Source organism: Pelophylax lessonae (assembly GCF_965119305.1).
Source record: "Pelophylax lessonae genome assembly, chromosome: 1".
Lineage (NCBI taxonomy): Eukaryota > Metazoa > Chordata > Amphibia > Anura > Ranidae > Pelophylax > Pelophylax lessonae.
This window is the reverse complement of record NC_138768.1, coordinates 305,456,597-305,476,630: the sequence shown is the minus strand read 5'-3', so window position 1 is coordinate 305,476,630 and position 20,034 is coordinate 305,456,597. Positions and strand designations below refer to the sequence as shown.

At 44.7% G+C, this 20,034-nt stretch overlaps 1 protein-coding gene across 1 annotated transcript in view; it reads left to right on the top strand.

The window, feature by feature from the left end:
* MED13L (mediator complex subunit 13L) overlaps window positions 1-20,034 on the top strand; it is a 310,651-nt gene that overhangs the window by 53,585 nt on the left and 237,032 nt on the right. Inside the window, exon 2 of the mRNA XM_082258705.1 lies at window positions 12,425-12,671. Within this exon, the coding sequence (XP_082114831.1) occupies window positions 12,425-12,671 (247 nt within the window). The remainder of the gene's footprint in view (window positions 1-12,424; window positions 12,672-20,034) is intronic.

The following is a 20,034-nucleotide window of genomic DNA, read 5'->3' as shown; positions in this document are numbered from 1 at the left end:
GTGTGGCCTTTACCTGACCCTGCAGGCAGACTGTCACTACGGTGAGGGAGGGGGGAGAGTTGTGGTGGAGGATAGAGCACGGGGGCTGCCTGTGTGTGTGTTTTGTCCATGCTGTGACACACTGAGCCGCTGTTCTCATAGTGCAAAGTTGTTTAAGTGTGCTGTGAGGTGGAGGAGGGGAGATGAGGCTGGCATGCTTTAAAATTATCTTTTACTGTCCTCTGATAAAGCCCTGTTTATTATCAACAATCACCACAGGGTGACACACACACAGGCAGGAAGTAGCTGCAAAGAGGCAACAGAAGATCAGCAGCGCTGGGATACTTCTTTCATCCTTTTCTGTGTTTTATTTAAATGTTACAAAGGCTTTATTTTGATGTGCAGTTTGGGTGGTAAAAATGTGCTGTAAAGACATGTTTTTGCCACCCACCAACAGCCACCCTTAAGCTACAATAGGTAGCAGATGAGGGTATTTTACATGCCGCAGTCATGATGCATTCACATAAAAAGGAGTTTCCCCTATATCAGGTTTTTAATGTCATTCTTTCTGGCCAGCCCATAACCTTGACGTAATGCGTTACATTGGAGTTATTGACTGACCGCTCTGCTGTAAGTTAGTTAGGGGACACAAATTACTTGCCCTGACAACCCACGCTACCAAAAAAAAAAACTGGCTCCTAACTTTATTAGCTGGCTCCTAGATTCATAGCAAATTTGTCAAGCCCTGTCTTACGGGAATGAATGGGTGATATGAACGGATGACGGCAGCTGTACACAGCGATTTGTGCAAAGAAGCGCACATGCACCGAATGCACTCAATGTGCGTTTGGTGCATTATGCCGGGGTGTGTGCTACACTTTATGCAAATAGCAGTACATTGCGGCTTACAGCCACCTTCCCACATCCATGTCTATTGGTGGCTGCATGCAGCTTTAGGGCATCTCAGACACCAGAAACAAGCAGGGTCTGTACACTGCACAGTCAAATGTGCCCATGTGCATGTAGCCGAAAGTGTGTTTGTGGTGTGTTTGTTTACTTACAGACTATATGAAGTCAAAGGGTAATTTATTATTCACGTCCAATGTTTCAGTGGGGTGTAGTTCTATCAAGGCGGCATGAAATGTCTGACTTGTAATAAAGCTGAATTGTTCCTTTGTACTACTTGCAAGTCTGGTAATTGCCCTTAAGCTTTATTCATGTAATAAAGCTACTTTTTGAGTGTGTGAAGTAGGGATTGATTGATTATCGGCAAGGCCGATATATCGGGAGCCGATATTGACTTTTGCCGATTATATCTTGAAAGACTTGCGCAAATACCGCGTTGCAAATATTGCAACCATCGCCATTTTATTCTCCATAGTGGTGCACCGAAATTTCGTCAACCAAAATTTTCGGCCGAAAATGGGCCTATTCCACTTCGGCAGCGCAGGTTTCAAAAGTCCCGCCTCTGGTTGGCGGCCCGCCTCCCGGTGATGTTACTACTACGACTATGTGTATGAATGAACTAACACACTGGGCGGGTGAGCAGCCGTTAATAGCTATAACGAAGTGAGCCCTTCACTTCCCTGTCAGGCGGGTATCTCCGCGGTGTGGATGGACGCTGTGGTGGGAGCGCTGGGGCAGGTTGGGGTGAGGGGGGGGGCTGAGGCGAGGTTACCAATGGTATTAGTATTATGCAGAATGATGGGGTTAAGGTATTGCCACTGCTGGTCACTGATGCATTAGTGACCGACCAGTGGCAGTTAATTAACCCCTTTGTGCTGCATTAGTGCAACCAGTGTTAATTAACACTGATACTGGTTGCACTAATGCAGCACAAAGGGGTTAATTAACTGCCACTGGTCGGTCACTAATGCATCAGTGACCGGCAGTGGCAATACATTAACCCCCTCATTCTGCATAATACAAATACCATTGGTAATTAAATTAACCACTTGCCAACCCGTCACAGTACATATACTTCGACAGGGTGGCAGCTATAGGTGTATGTCGCTGCCTGTTTCTGGCGTACGCCCCTGTTCTATCTATTTTAATATAATTTGGGGGAAAAAGTAATTTTCAGTTTCTGTTTTTGGCCAAGGGCATCCTGCAGTTTCGGTTTCGGCCCAGAATTTTCATTTCGGTGCATCCCTAATTCTCCAGAGTCTTTTGCTTTAAAATAAAAAAAAAAAAAATGTTTTGGGGTTCAAGGTAATTTTCTAGCAAAAAATACTGACTTTAACTTGTAAAAAACGTGTCAGAAATAGGCTTGGTCCTTAACTGGTTAAATAGCATGAAAACTTACTTTATATTCAGGGGAGTTTCTAAACATATATTTGAAATTGGATGAATGTCCCTTTTAAGGAATGCAGAAACTTCCTTGCCCCAAGCAAGCTGCTGAACTGCATTCTTTCAAATCTGCACTTCCAATTAACTCTTCTCTCTTGGGCTTTCCCAGCTCATGGTTTCATGCTGTCCTATTTTACAATTTTTATCATATATATATATATATATATATATATATATATATAATGTGTATGCATGTATGGTATATATCTTGTTCCAAGGAAGTCCACAAAATTTTCTGTAAGAAGAGAAGAAAGGCTTTTTTTTGTTAGTTTTTTTTGTGCAGATTTTTGAAGTCCTTTCTGTTTTACCTTTGTCAGATTAGGATAAAGTCCTAAATTCATAAATATGTCTATCTCTATCCTGTCAGTTTGAACCAGGCAAGATACTAATGTTGTTTCAGTAGTGTAAAATAAATAAAAAATGTGTGTGTATTTGTATACACAGTGAGGAAAATAATTATTTGATCCCCTGCAGATTATGTAAGTTTTCTCACTTAAAAATAACTGAAGGGTCTATATTTGTTATCATACAGTATCTCACAAAAGTGAGTACACCCCTTAAATTTTTGTAAATATTTTATTATATCTTTTCATGTGACAACACTGAAGAAATTATACTTTGCTACAATGTAAAGTACTGAGTGTACAGCTTGTATAACAATGTAAATTTTCTGTCCCCTCAAAATAACTCAACACACAGCCATTAAAGACTTTGTAAACTCAGTTCAATTTTTTTTTTTTTTTACAAGCTGAAAGAGAAACACATAATGAGCTAGTATGCATCGCATACTAGCTCATTATGAAATACTTACCTTAGAACGAACCCCCGCCGTTCCGTCCGCTCACCTCTGCCTTATCATAGGCTTACCTATAGGTAAAAGTGTCAGAGGAGGGTTTACTTCCTCTTTAATGTCTAAACCGCTGGCAACAAAAGTGAGTGAACCCCTCAGTGGAAATGTTCAAATTGGGCCCAAAGTGTCAATATTTTGTGTGGCCAGCATTATTTTCCAGCACTGTCCTAACCCTCTTGGGCATGGAGTTAACCAGAGCTTCACAGGTTGCCACTGGAGTCCTCTTCCACTCCTCAATGAGGACATCACGGAGCTGGTGGATGTTGGAGAACTTGTGCTCCTCCACCTTCCCTTTGAGGATGCCCCACAGATGCTCAATAGGGTTTAGGTCTGGAGACATGCTTGGCCAGTCCATTGCCTTTACCCTCAGCTTCTTTAGCAAGGCAGTGGTCGTCTTGGAGGTGTGTTTGGGGTCGTTATCATGTTGGAATAATGCCCTGAGGCCCAGTCTCCAAAGGGAGGGGATCATGCTCTGCTTCAGTATGTCACAGTACATGTTGGCATTCATAGTTCCCTCAATGAACTGTAGCTCCCCAGTGCCGGAAGCACTCATGCAGCCCCAGACCATGACACTCTCACCACCATGCTTGCTTGACTGTAGGCAAGACACACTTGTCTTTCTACTCCTCACCTGGTTGCCGCCACACACGCTTGACACCATCTGAACCAAATAGGTTTACCTTGGTCTCATTAGACCACAGAACATGGTTCCAGTAATCCATGTCCTTAGTCTGCTTGTCTTCAGCAAACTGTTTGCGGGATTTCCTGTGCATCATCTTTAGAAGGGACTTCCTTCTGGGACGACAACCATGCAGACCAATTTGATGCAGTGTGCGGCGTATGGTCTGAGCACTGACAGACTGACTCCCCACCTCTTCAACCTCTGCAGCAATGCAGGCAGCACTCATACTTCTATTTCCCAAAGACAACCTCTAAATATGATGCTGAGCATGTGCATTCAACTTCTTTGGTCGACCATGCAAGGCCTGTTTTGAGTGGAACCTGTTAAACCGCTGTATGGTCTTGGCCACCATGCTACAGCTCAGTTTCAGGGTCTTGAAAATATTCTTATAGCCTAGGCCATCTTTATGTAAAACAAAAATGAGTTATTTGCCTGGAGGTGCCATGTTGAACTTCCGGTGACCAGTATGAGAGAGTGAGAGCGATAACACCAAATTTAACACCCCTGCTCCCCATTCACACCTGAGACCTTGTAACACGAACGAGTCACATGACACCGGGGAGGAAATGGCTAATTGTACTCCCTTTTGTTGCCAGCGGTTTAGACGTTCATGGCTGTGTGTTGCTCTTTTGAGGGGACAGAAAATTTACACTGTTATGCAAGGTGTACACTCACTCCTACATTGTAGCAAAGTGTAATTTCTTCAGTGTTGTCACATGAAAAGATATAATAAAATGTTTCCAAAAATGTGAGGGGTATAAAATTTCTAATGATAGAGACAGGGTATCAACCAAAAAACACACGATACAAGTGTTATTTTACTCACTGAACTGCAATTCAATTTATAAGTGTTTGATCCCCTACCAACCAAAAATAATTCTGGCTCCCACCGACTGGCTACAGTATGTGCTCATGTGGTACACAGATTAGTCCTGTCAATTTAAGAAGGAGCTCCTAATGACAATTTGTTGTGAGTATAAATGACGCCTGTCCACAAAATCTTACCTCCATTTACACCATACCATCATGGGCAAGACTAAAGAGCTGTAAAATAATGTTAGGGACAAGATTGTAGACCTGCACAAGGCTGCAATGGAATAAAAGACCATCAAGAAGCTTGATGAGAAGGAGACAACTGTTGGAGCGATTATTCGCAAATGATAGAAATAAAAAATAACCATCAGTCACCCTTAAGTACACAAGAAATTCGAAAGGGAAAATTTGTCCTGCCGATTTTCGGATTGTTAGTATGGTGCTTTCGACAGCCGACTCAGACTTTTCGGCTGACAAAATCCTGATGTGCAGGCTATAAAATTTTTATCCTCCGTCAACACATGTCCGATTTTCATCTCATTAGTACAGATTTCGACAGGGAAAAATTTTATGAGCAAGACTAGGCATGCTCAGAGAGAAAGAACACCTACAAATCAATCCAACACATGACATCACTTTTGAAGTAGAATTCTGTCGTACGGGAAAATTCGTGTGCAGTCTAGAGCACATTCCAACCAACGGACACGCACTCTGGACAAAAGACGGACGACCGGTCGGCGGAAATTCGTACCGTGTGTACGAGGCTTTAGTCTTGAGCTCCATGCAAAATTTTGCCTCATGAGGTAAGGATGATCATGAGAAAAGTGAGGGATCAGTCCAGAACTACACGCAAAGCGCTTGTGAATGATCTCAAGGCAGTTGGGACCACAGTCAACGAATAAGCCATTGGTACCATAATACGCCGCCATAGATGGAAATCCTGCAGCATCCACAGGGTCCCCCTTCCTCAAGAAGTCACATGTACAGGCCTGTCTGAATCATTTAAATGTTCATTGGCAAACTTCAGAGAAGGATTGGGAGAAGGTGCTGTGGTCGGATGAAACCCAAATTTAGCTCTTTGGCATTAACTTGACGCATTAACTTGACTCATCAGGTTTGGAGGAAGAAAAATGCTGACTATGACCCCAAGAACACCATCCCTACAGTCAAGCAAGCAGGTGGAAACGTTACGCTTTGGGGCGGTTTCTCCACTGAAGGTACAGGCCAACTTTGCCAGGTTGAGGTGCCAATGGACCGGGCCATGTGTTTTAAAATCCTAAATGAGAACCACCTTCCCTCACCCAGAATACTGAAGATGGGTCATCCTAGCCAGTCTCCAGATCTTAATCCTATAGAAAATTTATGGAGGGATCTGTAAAGAAGAGTGGACCATAATCCCTCCTGAGATGTGTGCAAACCTTGTAATCCAACTACAAGAAACATCTTACCTCGGTGAAGAAGCCCTTGTTGACAAGCACAAAGTGCTAAGTCATGTTTCGCTTGGGGATCAGATACTTAATTTACTCACTAAACTGCTACTTGATTTATAACTTTTGTATCATGTATCATTGCAAATTCTGCAGGGCATTAAATAATAATTTTCCTCACTGTATGTACAGGTGCATTTTAAAAAAATTAGAATATCAAGTTATTTCAGTAAATCAATTTAAAAAGTGAAACTCATATATTTTCTATAGATATATTACACATCGATATTTCAAGCATTTTTAAATTTTGATGATTATGGTTTACAGCTAGGGAAAACCCAAAATTCGGTATCTCAGAAAATTTGAATTTTACAAGAGTAGGACACTTGGTAGAAAAAAAAAACTGGCTCCGCCAATGGGCAGTCCCAGGGGGGTATACTTCCTCTCTCTGCTATAGGTACTCCGTTTTTTTTCTTCCTAGTCAGGAGTAAGGACCTAGTCCCTTGGTGGGATCTCTGGTTCTGGCCATTTTTTTCTTTTTAGATGCCAAGCTTGATAAAATAGATCCAGTGGTCACCCCAGTCTGGCCAGGGAGCTTGCACAGACTTTAGCCCTGCGCCAGGTCAGCCGCAACATGGCCCCACTGGACGGGGGCTGGCCTGCGAGTTAAACACGTTGCGAGGTCGCATACGACCAGGTTTTGGCCCGAGTCGCAGCGTTCCTCCTGCCCGACAGTCTCCCCAATCAGATGGCGAGGAATTCTGTCTTGATTGGTGCCCGTCCGGTTCCTGGTATGGTGAGTAGCTGTCTCCCCTCTCCCCCTGGGGGGTTATGGGGTGGACATGGGCCGTTCCTTGGGACAGTCGGATCTGGATTCTCCTTTCCGTCAGGCACCCCCCCTTTCATCTGTCCCCCCCTCCACTTATGCTGGGGCTGTGTGGGTGGTCCTGGTCCACCTCCTGGGGGTGGGGGCAGGGGGTTATGCTGGCGGTGGGGGGGGGGTGTACGCCGCCGAGGACCGGACAATCGGCTGTGCGGGAGGGGGGGGGGTGCACCTGGTGGGGGCTCCTGCCTGGGCCTGTTCTTGAGGCCTAGGGATCCCTCCTATTGCCACTATTTTGCTGTAGCCTGTGTATTTCTATGCACTGTGGCCATGTTTGTTTAGTCATGTGGCCATTTTGCGGTGGTCTGCCAATGAAAATAGCGGCAGTCATGACAGTGGAGCCCTGTGGGAGGCGATTTCGGCAGTGGGAGCCCCTCCTTATCACCTGGTGCTGACTCCTGGATCTTTTCACTTCCTGATGGCCGCACATGGAGTGCAGATTATCCTGGTGGCTGCAGGTGCCTGTTTCTGCTGGTTGGTAAGTCTGGTGGGGTTCTCTCTCTCTGCGGAGTATCGCTTGGTGCTTTGTGCCTGGCGACCAGGTGGTGCTGCCAGCACAGTGGGGGTTGTCCCTGTGCAGTGTTTTCGACTTTTTGTGGGTTCCCCCTGGTGAATCATGGAGTCTTTGGAGCACATTGCCCCACCTGATCACCTCCCTGAGGCTGCGGGTCCTCCGGGTCCCAACTATCCATCGATGCACTAACGGTGGCCCTGTGGTCCTTTGTATCCCGGGTAGAGGTGGCTTTTGGGCAACGAACTAGCAAAAAATGCCCCCTGCCAAATCTGTCTCATCAGATCCTGAATCTGATTTGGCAGCCGCAGATGTGGGTCATCCTGCTGGGGCTGAGACCACACGCCTAGAATCCTCAGATAGTGAGGTTGATTCCTCCACATCTGCAACCACCCACAAAAAGGCGCCGGTGGAAGCACCGATTGTATCTGTGCGTGAGACCTTGAAGATGGAGGACACATCTGTGACGAAGGCGCAAGTTCCCTTTGGCACTCACAAGCCATCCAAAGCTGCAAAGGTGTTTCCTTTCCCTGCCTATTTTGGCAGAATTGTCGCTAAAGGGTGGGGACGACCAAAGCGTCTCCTTGGGGTCCCTAAGCGATTTACTAGGCTTTACCCCTATGAGGAGTCCTTTTATTAAGAAGTGTACTGTTCCACCGGTCGTGGACCCTCTGGTTTTCAGATTAAACAAGGCAACCATGATTCCGGTTGAAGAGTCTACGGCCTTTAGGGTCAGGCTGACAGGAAGGCGGAGGCTGTGACCTGCAATATGTACACTCTGGCAGGTTCAGCACTGAGGCCAGTATTCACCATTGCTCTGGTGTCGCAAACTCTAACCGAGTGGGCTAAGCTTTTACGCCGCTACCTGAAAGGAGAACAGCTCCCCCCTGCCTTTGCTGAGCTGGAGGACCAGCTGATCCAGGAGCTGCAGTTTATCTTTGATGCCTCTTTGGATGTGGCTCCCCTAGTGGCTCGGCTCTGTTTCGGCAGTGGTCCTTCGGCGTGTCTTTTGGCTTAAATGCTTATCTGGGGACCAGACTTCTAAAAAGGCCTTGACTGATCTCCCCTTTCAAGGGGATCACCTGTTTGAGGCTACACTGGATGTCATCATTAAATGTCTCACAGGGGGAAAGAGTACTTTTCTTCCGCAGGCTACTAAGGGCAAGGAACCTTTGTAGATGTGGGCCCTCCTCCTCGGCTCATATGACGTTTTTTCGCCCCTCAGTGTCGACTAACAAGGGCTCAAAGCCTTTTAGAGCCTCCTCTGGAGGATCCAAACTAACCTGGTCTGGAAAGCCGAGAGCGGGCTTCGCCAGACCCACAGACAAGGCTCCTTCAGCATGAAGGTGCTCCCTCACCCGTATCGGGGGTGGGGGGATGTCTTCGCTGGTTTCTAGACCCGTGGACTCCCCTGGTACATAACAAGTGGGTCCACAAAGTCATTCAGTCCTGCTACAAGACCGAGTTTCAATCTTGTTCCCCAGCAAAGTTCTTTCTTTTCAACTTGCGCCTGTCCCCGGACCTTTTACAGGGTCTGTTTGGGGAGGTACAAGACCTGTTGCTTCAAGGGGTGATTGTTCCAGTTCGGACTTCAGAATCTTTTTAGGGTTTTTACTCAAACCTGTTTATAGTTCCCAGGAAGGAAGGCAAGGTGTGTCTATTCCTGGACCTCAAGGCGCTAAACTGCTTTGTGCGGGTGCAGAAGTTCAGTATGGAGTCCATTGCGCACGGTGGTGGCATCTCTGCATCAGGGGGATTTTCTTGCCTCCTATCGACATCAAGGATGCTTACCTTCACATTCCAATATGTGCCGGTCATCAGCACTTCCTTCGCGTTGCTGTGGGAGAGGAACATTATCAGTTTGTGGCATTACCCTTTGGTCTTGCATCTGCTCCTCTGGTCTTACTGAAAAGTATGTCCATGTACAGTTTAGTATGCACTCAATACTTGGGGCTCCTTTTGTAGAATTTACTGCATCAATGTGGCGTGGTATGGATGCGACCAGCCTGTGGCACTGCTGAGGTGTCAGGGAAGCCCAGGTTTCTTTTGGCTCATCTGCATTGTTGGATCTGGTGTCTCATCTGCCTCGTGATGATACCCAAAAAGTGAAAAGCAAAAATATTGCGCTAACCATAAAAAAGCTGCTACACCAAACAACTGACAATAAAATTGTGAATAGCAAAATGTGGAAAAAAGTGCAGCGCTAATTTGGTGTATTTTTATTTAATAAAAATTTTAGCAGTGTTACACTATTTTGTGCTGCCTTGTTTTTTGGTTCCTTTCTGGCCATTTGATGGAGTGAAAGCCTCTCTGGTGTGACGGTTCATATCTGCTATTACCTCTTCACCTCAACATCAGTGACCTTAGTCATCCCTTCGGATTATCCATCCATTGTACAACAAGCTGATTTGACTCATACGCTATATGGCATTTTGAGTCCTATCGTTCTGGTGAGCACATTATATCTCTATATCTTGTTGGTGTTGGGATCCAGTGAGCACTTCAATTATCATCGTTGTGGACTGTTTTTTTCACTTCACATATGGGACTGTTGATTTGATGTTCACTTTTATTCATTTTGCAATTTATTTGTATTTACCTTTCTTGGTATATATATATATATATATATATATATATATATATATATATATATATATTACAATATACGTTTATATTGCTAGTATTTATTAGCGCTGCACTTTTTTCCACATCGTGATGATACCCCACAGGTCAGGCGAGTTTGCACAGTAATACCATGATCAATAAACCAGGTATTGGTACTTTTGGCAGTGTGGGCAGGTGCCAAGTCCTACTGTAAAATAAAATCTGCATTTCCATAAAACTGGTCAGCAGAGGGAAGCATGAAGTTCTCAAATTTCCTGGTAGAGGGCTGTGCTGACTTTGGACTTGATAAGCACAGGGGACCAACACCTGCAGATGACATGACACCCCAAATCACTGACGGTGGAAACTTCACACTGGACCTCATGCAACTTGGAATTCTGTGCCTCTCCACTCTACATTTTGTACAGACAATGCTTCATGAATCTGAAAAGGGTAGTACTACATCATTAATTCCTCCTGAAAATTTTAGTTTACTGGCTCTTTTCCTGGCCCCAGTGCCTTAAATGATTTGAGTTACTGATCTGGAACAAATGTGCAGATAAGGAGAAAATCTCAAAAGCCTTTATAGCACGATAAATGAATGTGTGCCGTTGAGTTCAATAAAAAAAATATTGTATGTACGCTGTAGTGATTCCCTGTTAAGTAAACCTTTAACAGAAGAAATTTGGTTGCTGCCATCATAAACTTCAAAAAATGCTAGTTTTCTGATCAGTTTGCTAATCCTCAGGCTTCAGTGTTTTCAGTCACTGACCCAGGATAAGTATTTGCATATTTTGTTGGGTCTGCAATTCACTGGATTCAAACAAGAGGGTCAGTATGCCAACCAGACAACTGGCATTTTCAGGAAGCAGAACAATAGCTGCTTCCCCTTTTCTCTCATGACCATTTTGTGTTAAATGACTGAAGGCAGCAAATAAAATGGTGTCAGATGTTCATCTATGTCATATCTTGCCCAATTGGGCATCAAACCAACAAAATTTGAGTAACTGTAAATGAAGCCTTGATATAAAGGTATCCCGAATTCTAGCACATATAAAGCAAAAGTTGAGTGAATTTTTGGATTGGTGGTGCTAAATGAAGAATGTTCGAGTTCAACTTGTCAACTGAAGATTAATTGAAACAGATGAGGAAAAAGATGCGGAAACAGATGAGGCAAAGGCTAGGTTCATACTAACCTGCATGGTAAAAACCAGGCCAACATTATATGAACTGCCACATAGTGGCAGTTAATTCAAGTGTTTGCACAGCAGCATGGTGTATCCAGCTGCTTTACATTGAATTGCAGTGCGGGAAAATGCAGACGTTTTACAGTTTCCGCACTACAACACACCAAAAATCACTCCAGCTTTGCAGTGTGAATGGAACACATAGAAAACCGTTATTTACTATGTGCTTTAGGACATGTGTTTGTACAGTCACTGCACATAGTGTGAACGAGCCCCTAATCTACATCCTTTTATTCAGCATGACAGGTTTACTTGGCATATTTCACAAATCTACTACCTTTCCTAACTGCAGAGAGCTGAAAAGTATCCCCTGTTTCCGTTTCCTGGTTATCGATTTATTTTGGTTTATACCTTTTTTGTTTTTCTCAGCGAATTCCTTCTCCCAACTTCTCTGTATTTTGGCTTTTATCCCTTTGTGATGCATACCTAATTTTTTTCTATCCACAACCAACAGTGCGATTGCTTGGAAATTATAAGATGTGTTTTTCCAGATGTTTTGATGGAAATCTCATAATGCATCTTGAATTATGACCTGTTTCCCATATACAGTATATCTGCGTTCGATAACCTATAAATAAAGAATTCAAAATAGTATCTCACGCATCAGTCCATTAATCTAAATCACAAGTACGTTTTTTTTTTTTTTTTATTCCGCACCACAACGCTTGGTAATAAGTTGCAATGGCTAGGCCAAGACCAAATATTTTGTTAATGTGTGGTAAAATATTTAAATATTTCCAGTAACCTCATCAACCTCATGTATTTTGTGCTGTCAGTTCATTGTGTTTATGGGTAGAATTCTGATTTTGGTTCGTTTTTTTTTTTTTTGTCTGGTTTTCAGATTATTGGAAGACTAGTACGTAAATTTTAATACCCCATGACAATAAATCAAATGCATTATGATAAACCTTGATTTTACCAAGTTTTATGATTACACATCATTATGTAGTGTGTGTGTGTGTGTGTGTGTGTGTGTGTGTAATATATAAAATATACATTTATAATTTTCTTTTTTTTTTTTTTGCATGGAAGCTTATGACCGAAGTCTTTACATTTTTTTTTTTTTGCTTCTCTTTTAGGCTGAATTAACTGGTATCAAATGGCGTCGCTACAATTTCCAGGGTCATGGCGACTGCAGCCCAATCATCTCTGCTCCAGCTCAAGACGACCCTATTCTTCTGAGTTTCATCCGTTGCTTGCAGGCCAACCTGCTGTGTGTATGGAGACGTGATGTCAGGCCTGAATGCAAAGACTGCAAAGAGCTGTGGGTCTTCTGGTGGGGAGATGAGCCAAATCTTGCTGATGTGATACATCATGAGCTCTCTTGTAAGTAAAAAAATCTTTTTCTTTATTGTTGGCATCTTGCGCTGGTGATCATTTTAGTTACTCTTTCCTGAAATGTTTGCGAATTATATAATGTTGGGTCTTGTTTGAGATATCTATTTTATTTGAGGATGGGCAAATGTGTGTCCATTCAAGTACCGAGTCATTTTGACAGTGGTGTGCAGGGTGTTGAGGTGAGAAGAATGGGTAGGAAGATATTGAGAAAGCTAAATGCATACTGGAGGCATTATTATTATTATAAATTTTCATGAAATTGTGGACACATAAATTGGTGGTATAGGAGTTGGAATATGTCAAGGGAGAGGAAATGTCAGAGACATATACTGGCAACGACGAGGGAGGGAATACACTAGGGATCGACCGATTATTGGAGAGCCGATATACACTTTTTCCGACATATCGGTATCGGCCCCGGAACTGGCCGATATTTTTATGACGTTATTCTGCCTTCTTATGCCACCTCTCTGGCCTTGGACAGCCTTGTCTGGAGTTGGGACTAGTCTTGCGGGAGTGTATCACAGCCATACACCAACCCACGGCAGCCCAGTGCCAGCCAGCCACCCACAGGCCCTGTACCAGACAGCCACAGGCCCTGTACCAACCAGCCAACCACCCACCCACCCACAGGCCCTGTACAAGCCAGCCATCCACCCACCCACAGGCCCTGTACCAGCCAGCCACCCACCACAGGGTGACAGCCAGTCACCCACCCACCAACCAACCACCCACCACAGGGTACCAGACAGCCAACCAACCACACACCACAGGGTACCAGACAGTCAGCCACCCACCACAGGGTGCCAGCCAGCCACCCATAGGCCCTGTACCAGCCAGCCACCCATAGGCCCTGTACCAGCCAGCCACCCATAGGCCCTGTACCAGCCAGCCACCCATAGGCCCTGTACCAGCCAGCCACCCACAGGCCCTGTACCAGCCAGCCACCCACAGGCCCTGTACCAGCCAGCCACCCACCACAGGGTGCCAGCGTGCCAGCCACCCACCGCAAGGTGCTAGCCAGCCACCCACCACAGGTTTCTAGCCAGCTAGCCTCCCACCACAGGGTGCCAGCCAGCCTCCCACCACAGGGTGCCAGCAAGCCAGCCATTAAACAAAAATGAACATGTTCAGTACCAGATTTGAGTCAAAAATTGTCTTTATTTTTCAAAACTTAAAATGTACAAAATATCGGCCCATATCGACCGATACGTTGTGACCAAAATATCAGTATCAGCCCTGAAAAGACCATATCCGTCTATCCCTAGAATACTCTCAGAGAGGAGGGGGAAGTTGGGAGAGTACGAGTACATTAGGGAAAGGACTTCAGATCGAGCTATTTGCCAAGATTCTGTCAAGTGGACGCGGTATAAAGAAGGGTAGTCTGACTAATGGGGAGTAAGAGAAGAGTGACTTGTGAAATGGTGAGGGTAGGAGAAGCTAGGAAGTGAAAAGGTGTATAGACAAATTGGTTGTGGGAGCAAAGTGTGGGGATAGATGTGAAGAGCGCTGAGTACAGGTACTCTAGGCTGTGCAGCACAGCACTAGAATCACAGGCATAGAGGCTTTCAGCAGAGTGTGGAAGTGTTGGGATGCTACTGTAGAACAGAGTACAGTAGTGGGGAGAGGAGAAAGGGGGGTTGGGTCCTGCTTGTGATGAGTGTCCCTATTAGCAAATGTGCTCTTTATTGCCTTCTAGTACTTCAGGTACAGACCTGAAAATAGCAAGATGCTTGAAATTTAAAGATTATTCTGCAGTTAGCTTAAGACTGCTCATGCATTAATAAAAGCATAATTCAACCATTTCCACATTGCAGTATTCTTTAAATGGATTAGATAAAAAAAGATAAGTAATTTTATTGTTCTTTACAGGACTTGGGACTTACAGTATCTCATAAAAGGGAGTATACCCCTCACATTTTTGTAAATATTTTGTATCTTTTCATGTGATAACACTGAAGAAATTACACTTTGTGACAATATAAAGTAGTGAGTGTACAGCTTGTATAACTGTGTAAATTTGCTGTTTCCTCAAAATAACTCAACACACAGCCAATCATGTCTAAACCGCTGGCAACAAAAGTGAGTACACCCCTAAATATAAATGTCCAAATTGGGCCCAAAGTGTCAATATTTTGTGTGGCCACCATTATTTTCCAGCATTGCTTTAAACCTCTTGGACATGGAGTTAACCAGAGCTTCACAGGTTGCCACTGGTGTCCCCTTCCACTCCTCCATGACGACATCACAGAACTGGTGGATATTGGAGACCATGTGCTCCTCAACCTTCCATTTGAGAATGCCCCACAGATGCTCAATAGGGTTTAGGTCTGGAGACATGCTTGGCCATTCCATCACCTTTACCCTCAGCTTATTTAGCAAGAGGGTGGTCATCTTGGAGGTGTGTTTGGGGTCATTATCATGTTGGAATACTGCCCTGCTGTCCAGTTCCAGTCTCTAAAGAGAGGGGATCATGCTTTGCTTCAGTATGTCACACTGTACATGTTGGCATTCATGCTTCCCTCAGTGAACTGTAGCTAACCAGTGTCAGCAGCACTCATGCAGCCACAGACCATGACACTAGGCAAGACACACTTGTCTTTGTACTCCTCACCTGGTTGCCGCCACACACGCTTGACACCATCTAAACCAAATAAGTTGACCTTGGTCTCTTTAGCCCACAGGACATGATTCCGGTAATCTATGTCCTTAGTCTGCTTCTCTTCATCAAACTGTTTGCGGGCTTTCTTGTGCATCATCTTTAGAAGAGGCTTCCTTCTAGGACGACAGCCATGCAGACCAATTTGATGCAGTGTGCGGCGTATGGTCTGAGCACTGACAGGCTGACCCCCCACCCCTTAAACCTCTGCAGCAATGCTGGCAGCACACATAAGTCTATTTCCCAAAGACAACCTCTGGATATGACGCTGAACATGTGCACTCAACTGCTTTGGTGGACCATGGCGAGGCCTGTTTTGAGTGGAACCTGCCCTGTTAAACCACTGTATGGTCTTGGCCACCATGCTGCAGCTCAGTTTCAGGGTCTTGGTAAACTTCTTATAGCCTAGACCAGTGATGGTGAACCGTGGCACCCAAGATGTTTTGGAACTACATTTCCCATGAAGCTCATGCACTCTGCAGTGTAGTTGAGCATCATGGGAAATGTAGTTCCAAAACATCTGGGGTGACAAGGTTCGCCATCACTGGCCTAGGCTATCTTTATGTAGAGTTATTTGCCATGAGGTGCCATATTTGAATTCCAGTGACCAGTATGACAGAGTGAGAGCAATAACCCCAAATTAACACACCTGCTCCTCATTCATACCTGAGACCTTGTAACACTAATGAGTCACATGACTAATTGGGCCCAATTTGGACGTTTTCACTTATGGGTGTGCTCCCTTTTGTTGCCAGGGGTTTAGAGATTAATGGCTGTGTATTGTTATTTTGAGGGGACAGCAAATTTACACTGTTATACAAGCTGTACACTCACTACTTTACCTTGTAGCAAAGTGTCATTTCTTCATTGCTGTCACATGAAAAGAGATAATAAAATATTTACAAAAATGTGAGGGGTGTACTCACTTTTGTGAGATACTGTATATTCCTAAAATAAGGGTTATATGCAGGCTACCTTCAGGTGATTGGACACTGGCAAAAAACTTTGCTTGAGCTACTTCTTCAGCCTACTCTTATAACCCCCGCCCTCTCCATGAGACTTCATTTTTTGCTTCCATGGTCCTGTTCTCTGAAGAGGTATTTTTCTCAGTAAACCATTGATTTATTTCTTTAAAGCTATGAAGATCTAACTGCTTATTTCTCTGGGCCTTACAATGTGGGGGGTCCATCTGTAATGTTTGCTTGGACCACTGGATCCTCCAGTAGGCACTAAGCTTGGCACAAAGTACAATGTGTATAGTTAGCTACAGGATACTCTACAGGTCCAAGGCTGTGGTCTATTTCTATGGTTCCCAGGCTCTTTGAGTTATGCTTACCATGACAGGTGATGCCTGGCCCTTTAATAGGCACAGCATTGTGGATTAGGTAAGACAAGGTTTTCCTATATGTTAACACCAGTTCCCAAACCTCTGGGTCCAATCTGTCATTTCAGGGATATAAAATGGATTTTTTTTATCTCTACCCCCTCTGTGCTTTTTGCCTTCCAGGCTGCCAGCTTCAGACCAAAAGAAGACAGTTTAATAACCACCTTGCACCAACTTCCGGCACAAAAAATTGTTGGAGCAGTTCCCTTAGAAGAATGTTTTCAAGGTTACTTCTCAAACTTTTTCACAGTCCTAAAACCAAATGGGTGCACCCCCCCCCCCCATACTGTTCTTAAAATCTCTAAACTGTTTTTTCCCTAAGCGTCTACTACGACTAATACATGAGAGATACTGGCTCTGCACTTTACAGTAAGCACATATATAGATAATTTAAAAGCCCAAAGTACCAAAATTCCAGATTAACCATGTATCCATACGTCCTTGGGGTTCAGTGATAATACCGGGTGGCGGGAGGGGGTTGGGACCGCGGAGGGCAAGAGTGATGGGGCGATGGCTGCCTGGTACAGAGAGAGACTGACGTCATTCCCCTCTCTCTAACCCTGGAAACCAGGAGCGACGAGTATTCATCACTTCTGGTTCCGCCCCTTTGTTTACCTGGCCACCAGCGGCCAGAGAAGAAGCCAATCAGACTGATCTCAGTCTAATCGGTTGCATGGGGGCCAGAGAAGAGATTTTGGGGTCTAATAGACCCCAAATCTTTCCATAAAAAGAACCTGACATGGCCCATGCTGTCACAAGGAATGTTGTTCATCCTGTTATAGCATATAATAATCTCCTCCTCCTATAATCCTTGTTATAGCAGTAAAGTTATTACAAACAAAGGTGTTAAAAAATGTAATAAAAAATTAAATAAACAAAATGAAAGCGCCACCCTTCCACCGTGCTTACGCACAAATGCAAACACATTTGTTACTCCCACGCACATATGTAAACGGCGATCGGACCACACATGTGAGGTAATGTCGCGAACGTCAGAGCGAGGGCAATAATGCCAGCACCAGATCCCCTGTGCAACTTTAAACGTGCATCCTGTAAATGCGTTTTAAAGCGTTGCCTATGGAGAATTCTAAGCTACGTAGTTTGCCACCATTCCACAGACCGATGCAATTTAAGCGTGACATGTTGGGCATCTATTTACTCGGTGTAATATCATCTTTCACATTATACAAAACAATTGGGCTAACTTTACCGCATGACATAACAAAATTGCAACACACACCATTTTATTCTATAGGGTCTCTGCTGAAAAAAAATGTATAATATTTGGGGTTCTAAGTAGTTTTCTAGCATAAAAAGGTAGATTTTACATGTAGTAGCGAAGTGTCAGAATAGGCTTGGGAAGGAGGTGGTTAAATTAACAAGATTTGTCATTGCTTTTCTCAAACAAAGGGAATATCTGGCATCAGTAGACATACAAGATGCTTATTTGCACATTTCCATCTTCCCTTCACATCAATGCTTCCTGCGTTTTTTGCTGTTGGAGACAAAATGTTAACAGAAATCCTTGCCCCACTTCTGGCTTTTTCATGAACCCAGGGTGTTCATATCGCAGGTTATCTAGCTGACCTGGTGCTAAAATACTTTTCTGCCACAATTTTGTCTGCTATCATTCAAAGAATGATTCAATTGCTTCAAACCTTTGGATCGATAATCAACTTTCCAAATTCTGCTTTCCGACCCTCACATCATTTGGAGTACTTGGGTGTAATTATGGACACAGCCCAAGCAAGAATCTTCCCCCTTCAGGAAAAGGTTACTTCCTTAGGATTGCACCCATTGACCCAAAGGTCAGAAAGGCTCCCATCAGTTTGCTTCTACATGAGGGTTCTGAACTTGATGGTATCCTCCTCTATAAGCACTTCCCTTTGTTTCGCTGTAGCAGTTTCCCTTTGTTTCACTGTAGCAGTTTCCCCTCTGTTTCACTGTAGACCTCTATAATCCAGCATACCCATGACATAGAACAAGCCAATCCAATCATTGGATTGTTTAGTGCTTCTTTCCAGCCAGACAAAGCTCTCCCAGACATGGTGGATCTTTAGTCTTGCCCTGCAGTTGGGGGTAGTCTTTCCTTTACATGCCCTGGAAGGTGGTAATAACGAATGCCAACCTTATAGATTGGGGCAGAGTTTACACTTCAACTGTCCAGCAGTCATGGTCCCAATAGAAGTCAGAACTTTCCAACAACACACTTTCACAGGTTGAACTGGATGAATTGGTATCTTTATTCAACTTACAAACTATGTAACTTTGTAACATTTTGCAACTGGGAGCCATCAAATTATACCTCTCCAAGGTCGCCTGGCCAGGATACAGTCAGACACAAAAATATTCCAAGCTCTCCTTACCGACCAGTCTGTGATCAACCAAATTGACCTGTCCCAACAGTATGCGTTAAAAACAAGGGTTTAGTTCCGGGGTCCTCAATAGGCGGACTCCGGGCCGCCTCCGGACCCACACGGATTAAAATCTGGACCGCCGAAGCGGTCTGCTTCCTTCTGTCTCAGCGGGGGACAGAATGGAGAGGATCGGGAGGATCGGACTGGCTGTGTTTAGCGCTGCATGATTACAAAAAGCCGAGTACAAGTTCTTCTGCGGCGGAGAGGATGTCCTACAAAGTCCCGCCTCCTGGGCCGGCTGTTACCTATGATAGACAGAACACTGGTGACGTCTATCATAGGAGCCAGTGTCCAGGAGGCGGGACTTTGTAGGACATCCTCTCCGTCGGGTAAGAAGAACTTGTACTCGGCTTTTTGTAATCATGCAGCGCTAAACACAGCCACTCCGATCCTCTCAATTCTAACCCCCCCCCCCCGCTGATGACAGAAGGAAGCAGACCTCGGCGGTCCAGATTAATGGGGGCACGCACACTGGTCACTGCATTATTGGGGGCACAAACACTTTTCACTCTGCATTATTGGGGGCACGCACACTGGTCACTGCATTATTGGGGGCACAAACACTGGTCACTGCATTATTGGGGGCACGCACACTGGTCACTCTGCATTATTGGGGGCACGCACACTGGTCACTGCATTATTGGGGGCACAAACACTGGTCACTGCATTATTGGGGGCACGCACACTGGTCACTCTGCATTATTGGGGGCACGCACACTGGTCACTGCATTATTGGGGGCACAAACACTGGTCACTGCATTATTGGGGGCACGCACACTGGTCACTCTGCATTATTGGGGGCACGCACACTGGTCACTCTGCATTATTGGGGGCACGCACACTGGTCACTCTGCATTATTGGGGGCACAAACACTGGTCACTCTGCATTAT